At 44.9% G+C, this 17010-nt stretch overlaps 1 protein-coding gene across 2 annotated transcripts in view; it reads right to left on the reverse strand.

Annotated features, from left to right (window-relative positions):
• The window catches only part of TEX14 (testis expressed 14, intercellular bridge forming factor), a 40118-nt gene extending 27166 nt beyond the window's left edge, over positions 1 to 12952 (reverse strand). The window contains exons 1-8 of one of the 2 annotated variants that reach the window (XM_029212989.1): positions 12805 to 12952; positions 11170 to 11360; positions 10230 to 10365; positions 7930 to 8852; positions 4168 to 4274; positions 1727 to 1852; positions 1438 to 1526; positions 283 to 564 (exon numbers count right to left, since the gene is read on the reverse strand). In XM_029212989.1, the coding sequence (XP_029068822.1) occupies positions 283 to 564; positions 1438 to 1526; positions 1727 to 1852; positions 4168 to 4274; positions 7930 to 8852; positions 10230 to 10365; positions 11170 to 11214 (1708 nt within the window). In that variant the 5' untranslated portion in view covers positions 11215 to 11360; positions 12805 to 12952. Of the gene's footprint in view, positions 1 to 282; positions 565 to 1437; positions 1527 to 1726; positions 1853 to 4167; positions 4275 to 7929; positions 8856 to 10229; positions 10523 to 11169; positions 11361 to 12804 lie in introns of those variants that run through there. The other variant, XM_029212988.1, reaches the window with a different exon arrangement.
• Positions 12953 to 17010: the final 4058 nt, after the last annotated feature.

Consider the following 17010-nt stretch of genomic DNA (forward strand, 5'->3'; position numbering starts at 1 on the left):
TGTGAGGTTAGACCCAGATCCAGGGTCAGTGCATGGAGATTATTTTACTTCCTTTGGACAAAGGAATCTGCTCCGGTAATAGAAAAACTCATGAATCTCTGGACTTCTTTACCTGTCTGAAGGACAGTGGGATTAGAAGGGTATGCTGCTTTCCCCTGGAATTCAGGATTCCCAGACAGGTAGGAAAGAAGACCAAAGGAAATATCCTAGGAGGTTTACTTATTTTTGAGAGCTGACAACTTGATAGAGCTCACCTACCCTGACTCGTCCAACTGAACTTACCGGTGAAACTTCGAGGCCCTGGCTGTCTGCCATGTTGGTAACTGTTGCGGTCACTGCTGTCTGTTTTGTCACACTTGCCATTTCCTCCTGGCTCATCATTTTTCTTGGGATGCTCTACAGCTTGCTGCCAATCCACGTGCTCAGGGACCCTAATGGGGGGCTGCAGCAGGGGATCAGGCCTGTTTTCAGCCTCATTTTCTAAAGTCACACTACTCTGAGGATGCCAAGGAGGTACTGCCAGCTGCCCAGTAGCTGCTTTCTCTGCCATTTCTTTCACCTCCGCTGGATGTAAGAGAAAGCAGCGTTTAAAAGATCACTGTGAATGCTGGAAACAAAAGCTTTAGATTCTTAAAGAGTTATGTCATATTCTATAGCTCATATTGTCACAATGATTGTGTTTTTGGAATTACATCATCCTCAGCTTGGCCTGAAGCAGAGGAGAGGAGAGAATTGATGATAGAGTAAGGGAAAGGCAGAATTTCAGTTAGTTACCGTGCTTTCTGCTGAATTAGAGTAAAAAGTAACAGGAAACTTGTAGACGGACCTTTTTGCTGTGAAGATTTTATAAGAAAATGACATCTGAAGCCCCTAGTCTGTAGAGACTAATGGAAGGAATTCCATTGAGTCTGTCTAGCCTTTCTAGACCACGCTGAGCTCATATTTGGGGAGTACGCATGTATGTGTTCATGTGTGTTTTCACTCCCATTTTCTCTACTTTTGCAATGTCACTTAGCATTAGTATCAAAAAACGTAGATGCTGTATCCTGTTAAGCTTACAAGATTAGACTGATACAAAAGGATAATGCCCACAAAATATGTGAAAGTGACACTGCAAGCTCTCTACCTTAATAATGTTATATATTAAACATCTATATTGTGTATTTTTACTGCATGTGTTATATAGCATACATACATATATATATATGTATACACATGTAAAATAGAAGAATTTCCTATATAGTATAGAAATGAATAAAGCACTTCTCTTCTGCAGTGTGTAATCAGAAAGGTCTTGCTTTTAAAATGGAACGATCTAAAAAGAAAAGAATATGGGAGAACAATGCAATACAGGCTGTGTACTTACAGATGACAACAAGGTTAGAAAGATACTTTAAATTTCATTTAGTTCAACAGAATCCATGACTTTATACTCACTTTTCCATTTTAAGTGTATCTCTCCAGCATCTTCATTATTTCTTGACTTTGTGTTATAGATTTTAGAAGACACAGATTCCATACTGATCCTGAATTGCATAGATTTGGAGGAAGGGAGTGAGTGGACACAAACACATCAGTTTGCTCAAGGTCCTGGCACAACCCCAAGCCCATCAGCCCACCCAGAGGACTGTCCCCTATTACTCTGAGCCGTTCCTGAGATTGCACCGTCTCCAACCCACCACCAGGGAGCACTAGACTTCCCAACGTTCAGCCCACAAGGCTCTACCTGGAAGAGCCTCGGCCAGGGGTGGATGACCTGAGCGGTCCCTGTGGGTGGCCTGGCACAGTGAGGAGTGCACCACTGAGCTGTGTCGTTCTGGTTCGGGCACTGGACTCTCTAGGCCTTCCCTGGCTAAGAAATAAAAGGAGTGGGTTAGAAGATCTCGAGGTAGAAGACCCACAACTGAAACACAGCTGCACCAGACAGAATCCTGGTTACTTGGGCTGTAGCACAGCCCTGCCACAATGCCACAGAACATAGGTGAAGGTTCAGTAGCTGTTCCTGCCCTTTGATCAGAATCCTCTGGTAATATGCACACCTGCATATCAGTGATAGCACAATAGCTAACATTTGTAAAGATGGTCTTGAGGCACCAGGGGCTCTGAAGAACATTCAGAGATCTTCAGCCTAGTTTCACTGAGTTCGAGACCATGTCCTGCCACTGGCTAGCTGTCTGACTTTGGCAAACTTCAATCTCTCTGGGCCAAGGTTTCCTCGTCTGCAAAACAAGGGAGTTTCTTTTTCCTCTAAATATTCCATGATAATATATACGTTATCACCTATTAAACTAACTCTTTGAAAATGTGTGATCTATGGCATATATGTGAATTCCCTTTTATCCAGAATACCCCACTCTCCCACTGGATCAGAGCGCAGAGACTGTTGAATTGGAAAGGTAACATCTAATCAGTTTCTTTGAAGAGCAATTTGGCAATAGCTATCAAGAATCTTTAAAATGTTCAAACCCTCTGAGCTTGTAACTCTGCTTCTGGGAATCTATCAAGGACATAACCCAAAATGCAAAAAAAAAAATTTACTGACAAGTCACTGTAGCCCTATTCATAACAGGAAAACAAAAAAAAAAGAATAAAACAACCTAAAATTCAACAATGGGGGAAATTCAACAATTTCAAAGTAAGTTTACAGGATGTTTTTAATAACAAGGGATAACCATGTTCTAATATAAAGCAAAAACCGAGGATACAAAATTGCCTACATGTATATAATTACAATTTTTTTAAGCATACAGAAGGAGTAGGTGGATTGGTAGCAAAGTGTTAAACTTTTCTTTAGTCAGTTTTTTGTTCTCCTGGGGGAAGAGGGTGGAGCTGGGCAGGCGAAGCCACAACTACAGCTTTTGCTTTGTCATCCAGTGGCTATACTATCACCCTATATGCCTCTGTCAATGATGTGACTGCTAAACTCTCTGATGCCAGTTAGGTGGTTCTTCAGTTAATTTCCTTTGTAAAGGTAAAATACACTAATCTAAAATGTCTGGGCATTTTCCTTGATTCTCCCTTAATGTACATATTTAACCAAAATGAATGGAACAGCAAATTTGTCATTAGTTTTAGTCACCACTGGGGGTAGGAACAAAATTTTCTTTCCTGGAGGACTGACTTCAAGCTGTGGATTAATGTTGCCATTTAACCACAGAAAAGGAAAGCTAAATTGATATAATACTCTATCTTGAAAAACATTTATCGCTCCATTAATAATTCCTCCTATGCAGGGACTTCCCTGGTGGTCCGGTGGGTAAGACTCCGTGCTTCCAATGCAGGGGGCCTGGGTTCGATCCCTGATCAGGAACTAGATCCTGCATGCATGCCACAGCTAAGAGTCCACATGCCACAACCAAGAGTTCTCATGCCACAACTACGTGTCTGCATTATGCAACTAAGAGTCCGCATGCCGCAACTAAGACCTGATGCAGCCAAAATAAATAAATAAATAAATCATTTAAAAAATAATAATAATTCCTCTTATGCAAAATAAAATTTGTTTTACCTAAGTTCTTAAAAACCCAGCATACGCATACACTCTCCTTCTGGTGATTTGTGCTGAAACCAATTCATTTTGTTGATCTGGCTAAAAATCAGAGGCCGCAAGGTAACAATGATACTGTTCAACCCCCTCCTTCTGTCCCCCAGAGTCAGTGATGCTTATTTTGAACAACACTGGTTTTCACATAGTTTGGTTTCTGTAGCACTGGTGCATGGAATACTTGGCAATTCTTTTTATAAGAAAAACAATCTGGGGACTTCCCTGGTGGTCCAGTGGTTAAGAATCTGTGCTTCCAATGCAGGGGGTGCAAGTTCAGTACCTGGTTGGGGAACTAAGATCCCACATGCTGCGCGGTGCAACCAAAAAAAAAAAAAAACCCACAATCTGGGCAGTTTCAGAAAGGCAGGATGCTTTACTTTTGACAACTGATGAGTTCTGTGTGGCTAACCGGCCAGCCACTTGATGTCCCCTGCAAGTCTCCATTATACCACTATTCTCACTTACGCAACGGAGAGAACTTGCCAAGATCCGTTTCTGTGTTACTATGCCTCATCTCTCACAGTCTCTTTGTCACTAGACATATGAAGATCATTAAGTGGCCTCAGGGTCACATGGGAGTCTAAAGACATGGTGACACAAAGAACAATACAATGTTAACCCACCTGCTGGTATTTTGGTTCCTGTTTCTTTCCAAACAGTCCTTGGTTCCGTGAGTGGGCTGAAACTGTTCACCTCTGCTCTGTTTTCCAGGACCACAAAGAGATGGCAGCTTAAAAGTCAGTAGACATGCTTCAGTGCTTTGATGAAGGAATTCCTCTTCCCTTCACTCTCACATTCCATATATATATATATATATATATATATATATATATTTTTTTTTTTTTTTTTGGCTGCGTTGGGTCTTCGTTGCTGTGCGCGGGCTTTCTCTAGTTGCCGTGAGTGGGGGCTACTCTTCGTTGCGGTGCACGGGCTTCTCATTGTGGTGGCTTCTCTTGTTGTGGAGCATGGGCTCTAGGCGCGCGGGCTTCAGTAGTTGTGGCGTGCACGGGCTTAGTTGCTCCGCGGCATGTGGGATCTTCCCGGACCAGGGCTCGAACATGTGTCCCCTGCATTGGCAGGCGGATTCTTAACCACTGCGCCACCAGGGAAGTCCCTTCACATTCTATTTTTAAAGCCATTCTCGCTAAGTGTGTAGAACTAACCAGACCTCTCAAGACAATTTCATTTTGCATGTTTCACATCTAGTAACACATCTCTTAGCTGGAGGCCTCTACATAGAAATGTTGGCCCCCAGAACTCCAGGCTGAACAGGGCACAAGTGGAGAAGGAGCAGACAAAATAGACATCAAAAATCCCCAAACTTGGACTTCCCTGGTGGCTCAGTGGTTAAGAATCTGCCTACCAATGCAGGGGACACAGGTTCGAGCCCTGGTCCGGGAGGATCCCACATGCCGCGGAGCAGCTAAGCCCGTGCGCCACAACTGCCGAGCCTGCACTCTGGAGCCCAAGTGCCACAACCACTGAGCCCGAGCGCCACAACTACTGAAGCCCGCACACCTAGAGCCCGTGCTCCGCAACAAGACACCACAATCAGAAGCCCGCTCGTCGCAACTAGAGAAAGCCCGCGCGCAGCAACGAAGACCCAACGCAGCCAAAAATAAAAATAAATAAATACATACATAAATAAATAAATTTATTTTTTAAAAATCCCCAAACTTTCCCCTATATTAATTAAGGCAGCAGGTTTTGTGGCAGGAGCCCCAGGCCCTGGGTTCTAGTCTGACCTTTGCTCAGACTAACCTAAGAGAGCCTTATGTTTCAGTTTCCTCATCCATAAAACAGGGACAATAATATCTACCTAAATCCACCAGGGGGATGCTATGAAAATAAAACACAACAACAAAAAAAGGCCACAATACTTCGGAAATAGTAGAAGCAAAATAAATGAAAGTCTATGCCCTTTATCCAAAAGAAAGACTTTGGGATCTGCTTACTCCAATTTTAACAAACTTAGTTAATTATATTTCCTAACCTATTCAGGCAACAAATGTGAGATTTGGGGATGGCAGCAAGATGCCTAAAGGTGAGAAGATACATAAAAATGATCATAATCTCTCTGGAATATGACCTCCAGAGGCTCTTATGTGGCGGCAGCATTGTATCATGGAACATCACAATAACAGATGCTCAGAAAAATGTCATGGTCACCAAGGAAAGGCCAGTATATATTTAGAATATATCCAAAATAGGTATTTAGAATAATGGGAAGTTTGTAATGTTTTCATTCAGTATGATTAAAAATTTGAGAATGGAGAAATTAAAAGAATGAACTTCAATTGTCTGAAAAAATCATTGAGGTGAAAATGCCTTACTCCTGATTATGCTAGAAAACCAGGGTACACTTTTTAAAGAACAATTGAAATACGGTGTAATTGTTTTCCACATAGTCTCATGTACCAGTAGGTGGCTTCCAACAATGACTGTCATCAACTCCTTCCCTCCCTGACATTTGGGAGCTGGAATCTACTTCCCTCCCCTTGAATCTGTGCTGGCTTCATGACTTTGACCAACAGAAAAGCAGCAGAAGTGACACTGTCCTAGTTTTTAAGAGGCCTGCCCGCTTCAGCTTTCACTTGGGAAGCCAGCTGCCATGCTGCAGAGAAGCTTGGGTGAATGAAAAGCCAAGCACGGAGAGAGGCCCTCTGGGGGAGCCTAAGGCACCAGACAGGTAAGTGAAGCCTTCTTGGACCTTCTTGCCCAGCCCAGCCTCCAGCTGAATGCAGTCGAGGGGGTGATCCCAGCCGGTGCCACATGGAATGGAAGAATCACTCAGTTAAGCCCTGTCTTATTCCTGACCCACAGAATTATGAGAAATAATAAAACATTGTTATTTTAAGTCACTAAGTTTGGGCTTTTGTTGTTGTTGTCAGACAGCAATAGGTAACCAAAACACAGTATACAATAAAAGTTATTTCTAATGGTTTTCTAGCAAACTCTAACTTCCAATAGAAACAGAAAAATTAAGAATCTAAGTAAATTCTTTGTGCCTCCTCTTTACATAAAAACAAATGCCAAGGCTTTTCCAAATGTTCTAAGTGAGGACTGAAGCCTCACTGAAATTCAGCAAGGAACAGTGAAACAGCACTAGACTGGGAGTCAGAAACCTGCCCCTGACCAGCTGTGGGCCTCGGCAGTAGCGCAGCAAGGCATGGGGGTTAAGTGGGAGTCGTCTGCCCTGTGCAGGCCTAAGCGGGTGCACTGCAGGTGGAGGATTTTAAAACAATAATAAAACTCACCAAAAGCCTGCTTTTTATTACCATGAGCCAGAAACTCTAAATAATTTTAGTAATAAGATCTTCCTTCCAATGGTGCTGACCTCTCCTACTCCACCCCGCTCTCAGCCACGCCAGTGGACCTTGGAAAGTTTAAGTCTCTGAGCTTGAGCTTCACACTCCGTAAAAGGATGGGCTCGATCCACCTCTAAAATTCTGATTCAAGAGGCCGCCAGCTCTGCATGTGTGAACTTGTTCAAATTCATTCGTTTAGTCCTTCCCTCAATGACTGTTTATCAAGTACCTTCTACGTGCTAGGCCCCCTTCTTGGTGTGGGGACACAGCATGAGTAAGACCTGTCCTTAAGAAGCTCATGGAGGAACCACTCTTCAACCCATGGTTTCTCACATCCTCTGAGGCATCTCCTTTGACTATCGAGTCCCTCTGTCCCCCACTGGTGCCTGAAATACTCATAGTAGAGCTTGTGGTTCATTCATCATAATATCCCAGGGTCTAATAAATAGCCTCTTGCTCTATAAATGTTTGTTGAATGAGTGAATGAATGAATGAATAAACAATTTAAAATGGGGATTAATACCTGCCCAAGATACCACATTTGGTGAGCTGAACTATATAAAAGTGTCAATACTTGATTATTTTAACCTATAGAACAACAATTTCACATGGTTCAAACTTCTCTGAATTTACAGAGAAGGACACGGGCTGTGTGCTGGGTTTGGAACAGGAGGTGAAGAGTTATCTATCTTGGGCTTCTCTGGTGGCGCAGTGGTTGGGAGTCCGCCTGCCGATGCAGGGGACACGGGTTCGTGCCCCGGTCTGGGAGGATCCTGCATGCTGCGGAGCGGCTGGGCCCGTGAGCCATGGCCGCTGGGCCTGCGCGTCCGGAGCCTGTGCTCCGCGGTGGGAGAGGCTACAATAGTGAGAGGCCCGCGAACCACAAAAAAAAAAAAAAAAAAAAAAAAGAGTTATCTATCTTGGAATTCCAACCTAGAGGCCTTACTTCCCAAAGCCAAGAGGACCCCACTGTGAGTTGGCTGTGCTGACGTCAGTCCTTGCTCGCAGGTTAGGGGCAATGCTGAACCCGGCTCCAGATCCTGCTTATGCTGCCCTGCCCCCACTTCTCAGCCTTACCTGTTGGCCCTTCTCCGACTGATCCCTAGTGCTTTCTTCAGGGACTTGGGGGAAAGGGGTGAAAGGTGTCCAGCCACAGCTGCTTCTTTTCTTGGACCTTTTGCCAAAATGTCCTCCTTGAAAGTCTCTCATTGTTCTTGGAAACTTTGCTAGGGTCGGGCAGTTGCCCTCAGTGTCCGGCTGCAGGTTCCCTAGCAGCTGCATGGCAGGAGGAATATAGCTTGAAGCTGGGGGGCCCAGGGCTGAAGGCCAGTCATAGCCGTTTGCAAACTCTCTTGAGGAAGCCCACAGAGACCTGCCCTCCTGCTCCTTCTGTGTCATCTCAAGCTTATCTATTTTCTGTTGAATACTCCTCAGCAAATTGGCATTCTGGTGCATTAAGGTCTGTGAAATCTTTAGATTCAGCACACACTTACTGATGTACTGCTCGGTCAGGGACCTGCTGCTCACGTTGCCCTTGGCTCCTCTGGCTGGCTCAGGCAGGCTGGGTGAACTCAGTGAACCACTCTGCCAGCCCCAGTCCTCAAAGGAGAGCTCCGTGTCAGCTTCTGAAGAGCTGCTGTCCTCATGGGAAAAACAGCACACCTCTCTCTCCATCTTTTCCAACTCTTCTTCCATGGACTTCAGTTCATCTACCTGGTTTTGTCTGGCCCCCTCAACAGATGAACCAGTTCCCGGGGGCTCTTCCTCTTTGTCATCTCCCACGTCCAGGCAGCCTGAGTAGATTTCGTTGATTTCGAAGCTGCAGAGGCTCGCCTGACCTGGGCTGGGGCTCCTGGCCTCTCCCCCCACAGAGCAAGCAGGAGAGGCAGCGTCTTGGTTCTGTGTCTCCTGGGCCTCCAGACTTGGGTCTGGGCCCAGAGGCTCTGGTGCTGCTTTCTCGGTGAGAGTGGGGTGACCCCTTGGTGAATGAAGCTGGCCACCTGCTGAAAAGAGCAGCAACACGCAGTTGATTAAAGTGACTGCAGCAGCTCAGCAGCCTTGGCTTGTTGCTCCAGCAGCATGAGAACACAGAAAAAAGCTCTTCATCTTCCCACTCCCTTTCCAGTTAGGAAGACTACCAGATACACACACAGAGGGTGAGAGTGTAGTTCTAACTATTTTGACGTGGGTTGAGATAGAAAATTTGGGGGACTTCTCTGGTGGCGAAGTGGTTAAGACTGGGTGCTCCCAATGCAGGGGGCCCGGGTTTGATCCCTGGTCAGGGAACTAGATCCCACATGCATGCTGCAACGAAGGAGTCCACCTGCCACAACTAAGGAGCCCACCTGCTGCATCTAAGACCCAGTGCAACCAAATAAATATATATATATGTATATGTAAGAGAAAAAAAAAAAAGAAAATTTGGGAAGGATCAAACCCGGGAGGAAATGTTCTAAGCTTGAGTTATAGTATGTTCAAAACATGCATAACTTCAGGACAAGCAAATTACAGGCCCCTGAATCTTAGGACTAAATTCATACTTTACACTAAAGGTGTTTGAATATTCATATCAGTTCAAGTTGTGCTCTTCGTGAGCATCTGATAAAAGAAGCTGAGACACTGCCCAAGAATCCACTGCACTGAGAGAGATAATACCTCAAAAATTAACTCCAGGACTGACTACCCACCACCCCTGGTTGATGGTGTACAGCTCGCAGAGAATGGGTCGAAGAAGCCAAAGTAATAAGAGCTTGGAGGGCCATTCTGGAGGCTTCCAGGCCTCTCCAAAGAGTCAGAGAATAGTCACTTGGCTAGAATCCAAAGGCCTACGTTCCAGCTGCGTAATAAACCTGGAACTGTGAGCAAGCCACAACCTCTCTGAACCTTAGTTTTCGCATCTGGAATATGAGGGCATCAAGCCAGGTGATTGCAAGGTCCTTTCCAGCTCAGAGCTCTAAGGTTTCCAGGTATACTAAGAAGCAGTAAGGCTTTAGAAAACAGGTTGGAAGGAAACACCAAAGTGTTAACAAATTACTTCTGATGAACTAAAATGTTAAGTAATCTTCGTTGTATTGTTTAGAATTTTCTATAATGAGCAGATAATAGTTTTAAATTTTAAAATCACCATTTTTATTTGTGAAACAATTAAATACATTCCTAAATCATACTAGAAAGAAACAGGTTGTTACTGCACAGTTCTGGATCCAATCAAGGTGTATATGGAGCCCAAAAAGTTTAACTTAATAATTTTAAGGATCTTGATTTTTCCCTAAGGCACCCATCCTTCCCAGTATAAGTTATGAGTATAGTTTGGAGGAGCTGATTAGTTACAGCTCTCAGAACACATTCATGTCAAAACCTGTGGGTTAAGGCCATACCTGCTTCCTTCAGCTCTTTTATTTGCAATGGATGTTCTGAAGTCACTCCTAAACAGACATTGACATCAGGATGGAGTTCATATCTCTGCACCCTGGGACTCTTGGTTGGCTGAGTTCTCTGGGCTCCAATAAAATCCTGTAACAAGGGAAGTACTGGCAAGGACATATCTGCAATCATCTGAATGTCACCGGTGTTTTAGAAACATATCTAGGTGTCAAACAAACCCCCCGTTACCCCAGTTGGGTAGACTGACTGTAGTCCTGATAAACGAATTAACTGTTAATTACCAATATTTAAAAAGTAATAACAGGGACTTCCCTGGTGGCACAGTGATTAAGAATCTGCCTGCCAATGCAGGGGACACGGGTTCAATCCCTGGTCCAGGAAGATCCCACATGCCGCGGAGCAACTAAGCTCGTGCACCACAACTACTGAGCCTGCGCTCTAGAGCCTGTGAGTCACAACTACTGAGCCCATGTGCCACAACTACTGAAGCCCGTGCCCCTAGAGCCCGTGCTCCCCAACAAGACACCACAATGAGAAGCCTGCTCACCGCAACGAAGGGTAGCCCCCACTCGCCACAACTAGAGAAAGCCCATGTGTAGCAACAAAGACCCAATGCAGCCAAAAATACAAAAAAAAATAATAAAATAAATTTTTAAGAAAAGTAATAACAGTAGCTGTCATTCATTGAGTCGCACTGTGTGCCTACAGGGTGTCCCTTTTATGTACTGACACTCCGCAGCCTCCCTCCACAATTCCCTGCTGCCCTCACCAAGTTAGGCAGTTAGAATTTTCTTGGGAACACAGAAAGGGTGTAATGAAATGAAGATTTCCAAAATATCCTACAACTTGGTCTCTAGCTTCTTCTTGGTCTCTAACTCCCTATCCCCTGAGATAGGTAAGCAGAAATAAACTCCCAACAACTTCACAGCTTACCTTTAAGTCATTTTTCAGAATATACTGGATATCTTGAAGGTTCATAGTTCGGTCTTTCTGCTTGACCTGGATGCCTGACTTAACAATGTCATAGTAAGGTTTCGGAAGCCTGACATCAGCTTCTAAATAATTTCCCAACACTATGGTTTCTTTAATAACTGAGCCATCTAAGTCATCCCAGGGTATGTTGTCTGTTAAGGAAAAAGCCATAGGAAGGAGAGACATTAAGAAATCACATGAAATTGTCTAACCTTTGTCAAGTCACTCAACCTCTTTAAAATTAATTTCTTTCTGTAGAAAAACTACCGGAAGCCCAATAACAAAGGAGAAACCACTTGACCCAAATAACAGGGAAATCCCTGCCACAGAGACAGGAAAAAATAGTGTCAGACTCATGTAGGTATGGACTCTCTGCTGACAGACCTAGGGACCACAAGGGAATGTTTCCTGGTGTGAAGTAGGCTTGCCCAATACATTCATGTAATGGAAGGTGTGGTTTTTGCCTCTGAGACTGTAAACACTGCTAAATGGGGGCTGATTCTCACCCCCTTAATGAATGTGGCATGTATGCCTTCACCTTAGAGTTCTATATGTTTGGAAGGGTTTCTATGTCTTTTAAGTGACACTGCTTATACATACACTGGATTCTGGGTGTGTTTGATTTCACAGTTTACTTCTCAGAGGCCAGTCCTTTCCCCTCGTTTATAAGTTCTTAACATAGAGAACAGACTTGCGGTTGCCAAAAGGGATGGGGGAAAGGAGTTTGGAGTTGGTAGATGCAAACTATTACATTTAGAATGGATAGACAACAAGGTCCTAATGTATAGCACAGGGAACTATATTCAATATTGAACTACAGGGCTTCCCTGGTGGTGCAGTGGTTGAGAGTCTGCCTGCTAATGCAGGGGACACGGGTTCGAGCCCTGGTCTGGGAAGATCCCACATGCCTGCCGTGGAGCAACTAGGCCTGTGAGCCACAACTACTGAAGCTGCGCGTCTGGAGCCTGTGCTCCACAACAAGAGAGGCCGCGATAGTGAGAGGCCCGCGCGCCGCGACGAAGAGTGGCCCCCACTTGCCATAACTAGAGAAAGCCCTCGCACAGAAACAAAGACCCAACACAGCAAAATAAATTAATTAATAAACTCCTACCCCAAACATCTTCTTTAAAAATATATATATATTGAACTATATTCAATATGGTTTTTCAATATGAGAAACCATAATGGAAAAGAATACAAAAAAAAGAATGTCTCTATGTGTGTAACTGAGTCACTTTGCTGTACAGCAGAGATTGCACAACATTGTACATCAACTAGACTTCAATTTAAAAAAAAGTTCTTAAGGGGCACGTCACAGAGACCCTTCCCTAAGCATTGACAGCAATATTCAGTTTAAAAACGCTCCTTGGATTAAATGCATTACCACTGACAGGCTGATAGGTGGGCTTTGCTGAGTCTTAAAGAACAGGTTAAAAGAGAAAGATTTCTGGGAGATCATCTTATACCTTCCATAAACCCAAAGAGGTTTCCTTAAAGAAGTTTTTTTTTGCCTAAAACTAAGTAACTCTTGGGGGAAAAAAAATTCCAACCTAAGAATAGGGACTTTGGTCACCGTCAATGAGCTCTTTGATCTACCTGTTAAAATCTCCTGTATGATCACAGAAAAGCTGTAGACGTCTGACTTCACTGTGGCTGCCTTCTGTAAGATCACCTCTGGGGCGGCCCAGTTGTAAAGCTGGGTGGGGAGGGATACTCGAGTCAGGTCCTTGTGTACACCTCCATCCCGGCTACGGAAGGAAACACAAAGTAGGGCTCGTGTCTTAAAGGATCACTGTGATCACCACGCCGCACATGTGTGAAAACATTTGCCTCTGAAGACTGACAACCTCCTTGAGCTTCCAGAAACCAGCTAGACCCTGAGCTAACCCACACTGCCTGCTATTCCAACGCCTGCAACTCTTTACCGTTCCTACCCGAGCAGGCCCTGCCCTGCCTCCCAGCTCATCTGGCCGCTCTCTCCTGCTCACTCACTCCTCTCAAGTCACAGGGGCCCTCTTTCAGTTTCTTCAGCATGCCAAGTACATCACCACTTCAGGTCTTTGCACCGGTGGCTTCTTCTGCGTGGCATGCTCTGCCCGCAGATCCTAGCACGACTGGCTGCTTCTTGTAATTAAAGTATTAGCTCATAACACATATATGTGGAATCTCAAAAAAAAAAAAAAAAGGTTCTGAAGAACCTAGGGGCAGGGCAGGAATAAAGATGCAGACGTAGAGAATGGACCTGGGGACACGGGGAGGGGAAAGGGTAAGCTGGGACGAAGTGAGAGAGAGGCATGGACATATATACACTACCAAATGTAAAATAGACAGCTAGTGGGAAGCTGCTGCATAGCACAGGGAGATCAGCTCCATGCTTTGGAGATCAGCTCCATCCCTCCCTAGAGGGGTGGGATAGGGAGGGTGGGAGGGAGACGCAAGAGGGAGGGGATATGGGGATACATGCATACATATAACTGATTCATTTTGTTATACAGCAGAAACTAACACAACAATGTAAAGCAATTATACTCCAATAAAGATGTTAAAAAAAAAAAAAGTATTAGCTCAAAAATCACCTCCTCGGAGAGGACTTACCTGACCACCTAATGTAAAGTAGTCCCAATTTATTGGCTTCAGAGGACTTATTATCTGAATTTCTTGTTCATTGATTTATTGTTTATAATCTGTCTCCCTTCCACCAAAGTCAGCTCCACGAGGGTAGGCCACTTATCTGTCTCCTGTATCACCGTATCTCTAAACTTATACCAGGGCCTCAATGCTTACCTTTTGATTAAATGAACCTAAGACCCTTTCAAGAACCCCCTCAAGCCCCACCTGCTTTATCAAAACCTTCTGAGACTCTTCCAGCTCTTCGTGATTGCTTCTTTTCTGAGCTCTGCCCTCTTGGGAATGAGCCCTCTCAGTTTAGCACTCAAAGGTTCACTGATTGGCTTGAATAACTCAACTTCGCAACCAGGCTCTTTGAGAACTAAGTCAGAGTATCCTAAATGTCTTCTGGGCCAAAGAGAGTCCTCAGGGTGATCAGCACTGACTTCTGCCCACAGCTGTCATGAGCATCAAATGAGATCACATGTGTGGGAACACTCGGTGAACCATAAAGCACTAAGCAAGTAAGGAATTAATATGAACATTATGGTAGGCATTTGGTAAAGACTTGGTGACTGCTGGTTGATAATTAAGAATTAAGTTTTTGGGAATTCCCTGTAAGTCCAGTGGTCAGGACTTGGCGCTGTTACTGCTGGGGCCCAGGTTCAGTCTCCCGCGGGGAGCTAAGATCCTGCAAGCCGTGCAGCGTGGCCAAAAAAAAAAAATTAAGTTCCTAAAAAGCAAGTAACCAGAAGTTCTTTTTGCTGGCAAAGGAAAGCTTTTAGAGGATGGGATGGACTTCTCAGACTTTGAACAAACTTCCCTAAGTAATATTTCTTCCGGTAGAACTTTTGATAGATGGCAATGAGTTCAGGAAGCCATGAAGCTATAAAAGACTGTATTTTTGTTTTGTTTTCTCTCTTTTTTTTAAAAAAAAGATGGTACATTTAGACTCTTTAGTTGTATTGCTCAATAGGCAAGTGTGGCCTAGGTGTCATGTGAACAGCGTGGATACACATGCAAATATTAGTATCACAGGAAAAGCAATGTCGTGTTTTATTGTCAGAGATATATTCTGAGGACCTAGCATACTTGGCTCTTCACCTTGTAGGCTGACTGTCCAAAGGAGACACTTACTGACCCTCTTGGGCCTCTCAGGCTGCCTAAGGCAAGGGACAAGTTATTTACAATCAGGATTTATATCCTTTCTCTTTTACTTCCACTCTTCTGATCCCTCTTCCTTCTCTGTTAACGCTAGTGGGGTGTAGGAAGGGAGTTTCTTTTCTGGCTGTCATTCCATGGTAGTTATTTTTCTGGGCTTCAGCTTTGACATCATTAAAATTACATTTGGCTATGGCTATGTGATACCACTTGCAAGGTCAATTCCAGCTCTAAAGATTCCATTGAGAAGGAGTTGAAGAATAGGAGAAACTGCTGTATCATTTTTACACCAAGAGATGGAGTGCTACCCTTAACGATGACATTCAACAACTGTACCGGCCTGAATAGAGTGCTACCAAATATAAATGTAGAACTGAAAGCTGTTTTGTATTCTTGGGTAATCAACTCACATTATGAGCTGTCAAATGTTGCTGATGGACATTTCTGCCCAAAGTTCCATTCTGAGGTCAACAAGCCCAAAAGAACTCACACTTTCCTACCCATTTACTTCACAGCCCCTCACTTGACCAGTCTGTGGACCCCAGCTTCTCGGTGCATCTCACATCTTTCCCTTCTATTTTGGTTCCTTGGTCACCACCAGGCCCTGCCCTGTGGCCTCCTGGCTGGTTTTTCTACCTTCAACCTCCAATCCATCCTGCCCCTATAAGCCAGGAAACGTCCTCTACCACCTGATTCTAGCCACAGCTGGGTAACCTCAGACCACCTCTTCACCTCTCTGGGCCCCAGTTTCCTCTTCTATAAAAGGACAACGTTGGGCCTGGCCATCTCCAAAGCTCCGTTTCACTCTAGGATTCACATTTCTACTGGAGAGCTCAAGTCAAAGAAACTGTTATACCCCCATTTCAACAACAGATGGCGCCGCATCACTGGCAAACAGCTTGGGTTCTGTCAGCCTTCTTGAAAAGCCTGTTATCAACAACAAACATGTCCAAATCCCTTAGCTTCTACTGCCCTTGAACACACAGCCAAAGTGGTGAACCCTGTTCTGAATCATTTCAAAGTTTCCCTTCAGCTAGACTCAACCATTCACTTCAAATGCTTCCTGAGCACTTACTGTGTGGCAGGCTTGAGGTGGGTGCTAAAGATGAACAACTCATGGCCCCTGCCCTCTCGGAGCTCGCCATCTGGGGGGGCAGAGACACTCGGCTGCAGGGGAGTGAAATATGCTCAGTGAGGTGGGGACAGGGCTTCAGTATAGGCTTCACGGGGTGTGGTGGGAGACTGTGTCAGAAGTGAGTTTAAAAGGATAAAAGGGAGTGTCAGGTACTCCGGAGGCAAGGAGCAGAGCGCTGGGAAATGGCGTGGACTGAAAGTGTCTTCACATGGCCAGGCAGAGCGGGAGGTGATGAGCATGGCACTGTAGGCGGAGCCCGACCTTGGAAGGCTTCTCACCCTGCAAAGTGCCGGGACTTAATCTAGGCCATGGGAGCCACTGGGATTGAGAATGGACCAGATCTGAGACTGAGCCACTCAACTGGCGACAGCTGTTTGGCCTCCACCGGTTCCCACATGGAAAACTGCTCCAGTCACACCCTAACTGTTCCCCTGCTTCTCTCTCGTCCCGTCACAGCCCCTTCTCCACATGGCAGGAGTGAGGGGGTTTGCTTAACCTGTAAATTTCAGCCATGACACCATTCTGCTCAAAAAAAACATTCACAGCATCCCCGTGTTCTTAGGGTTAAATTCAAACTCTTTGCCAAGGTCCATGAGGTCAAGCACAATCTGGTCCCTGCTCCCCTCTCCAGGCAGAGAGACCAAGGGCTCATGCGGTCAAGGAAGTGAATCTTTCCACTTCATTCATTTAAACAACATGCTGAGCTCCCACTGTGTGGAGGCTTATTCTAGGCATCTGAGACATGGCAGCGGATAAAACAGAAATCCCTGCCCTGGTAGAGATTTTCATGTAGTGAGAGAAGTATATTATGAGCATGTGAGCAGCAAAGACCTGCTGAGAGACTCAGAAACAAAGCCTCAGTGATGGTGGTAGGTGAGGACCAGGGTAAGTGGAGGTAA

Source organism: Monodon monoceros, unplaced genomic scaffold (assembly GCF_005190385.1).
Source record: "Monodon monoceros isolate NGI ecotype Baffin Bay Population unplaced genomic scaffold, NGI_Narwhal_1 Super_Scaffold_9, whole genome shotgun sequence".
Lineage (NCBI taxonomy): Eukaryota > Metazoa > Chordata > Mammalia > Artiodactyla > Monodontidae > Monodon > Monodon monoceros.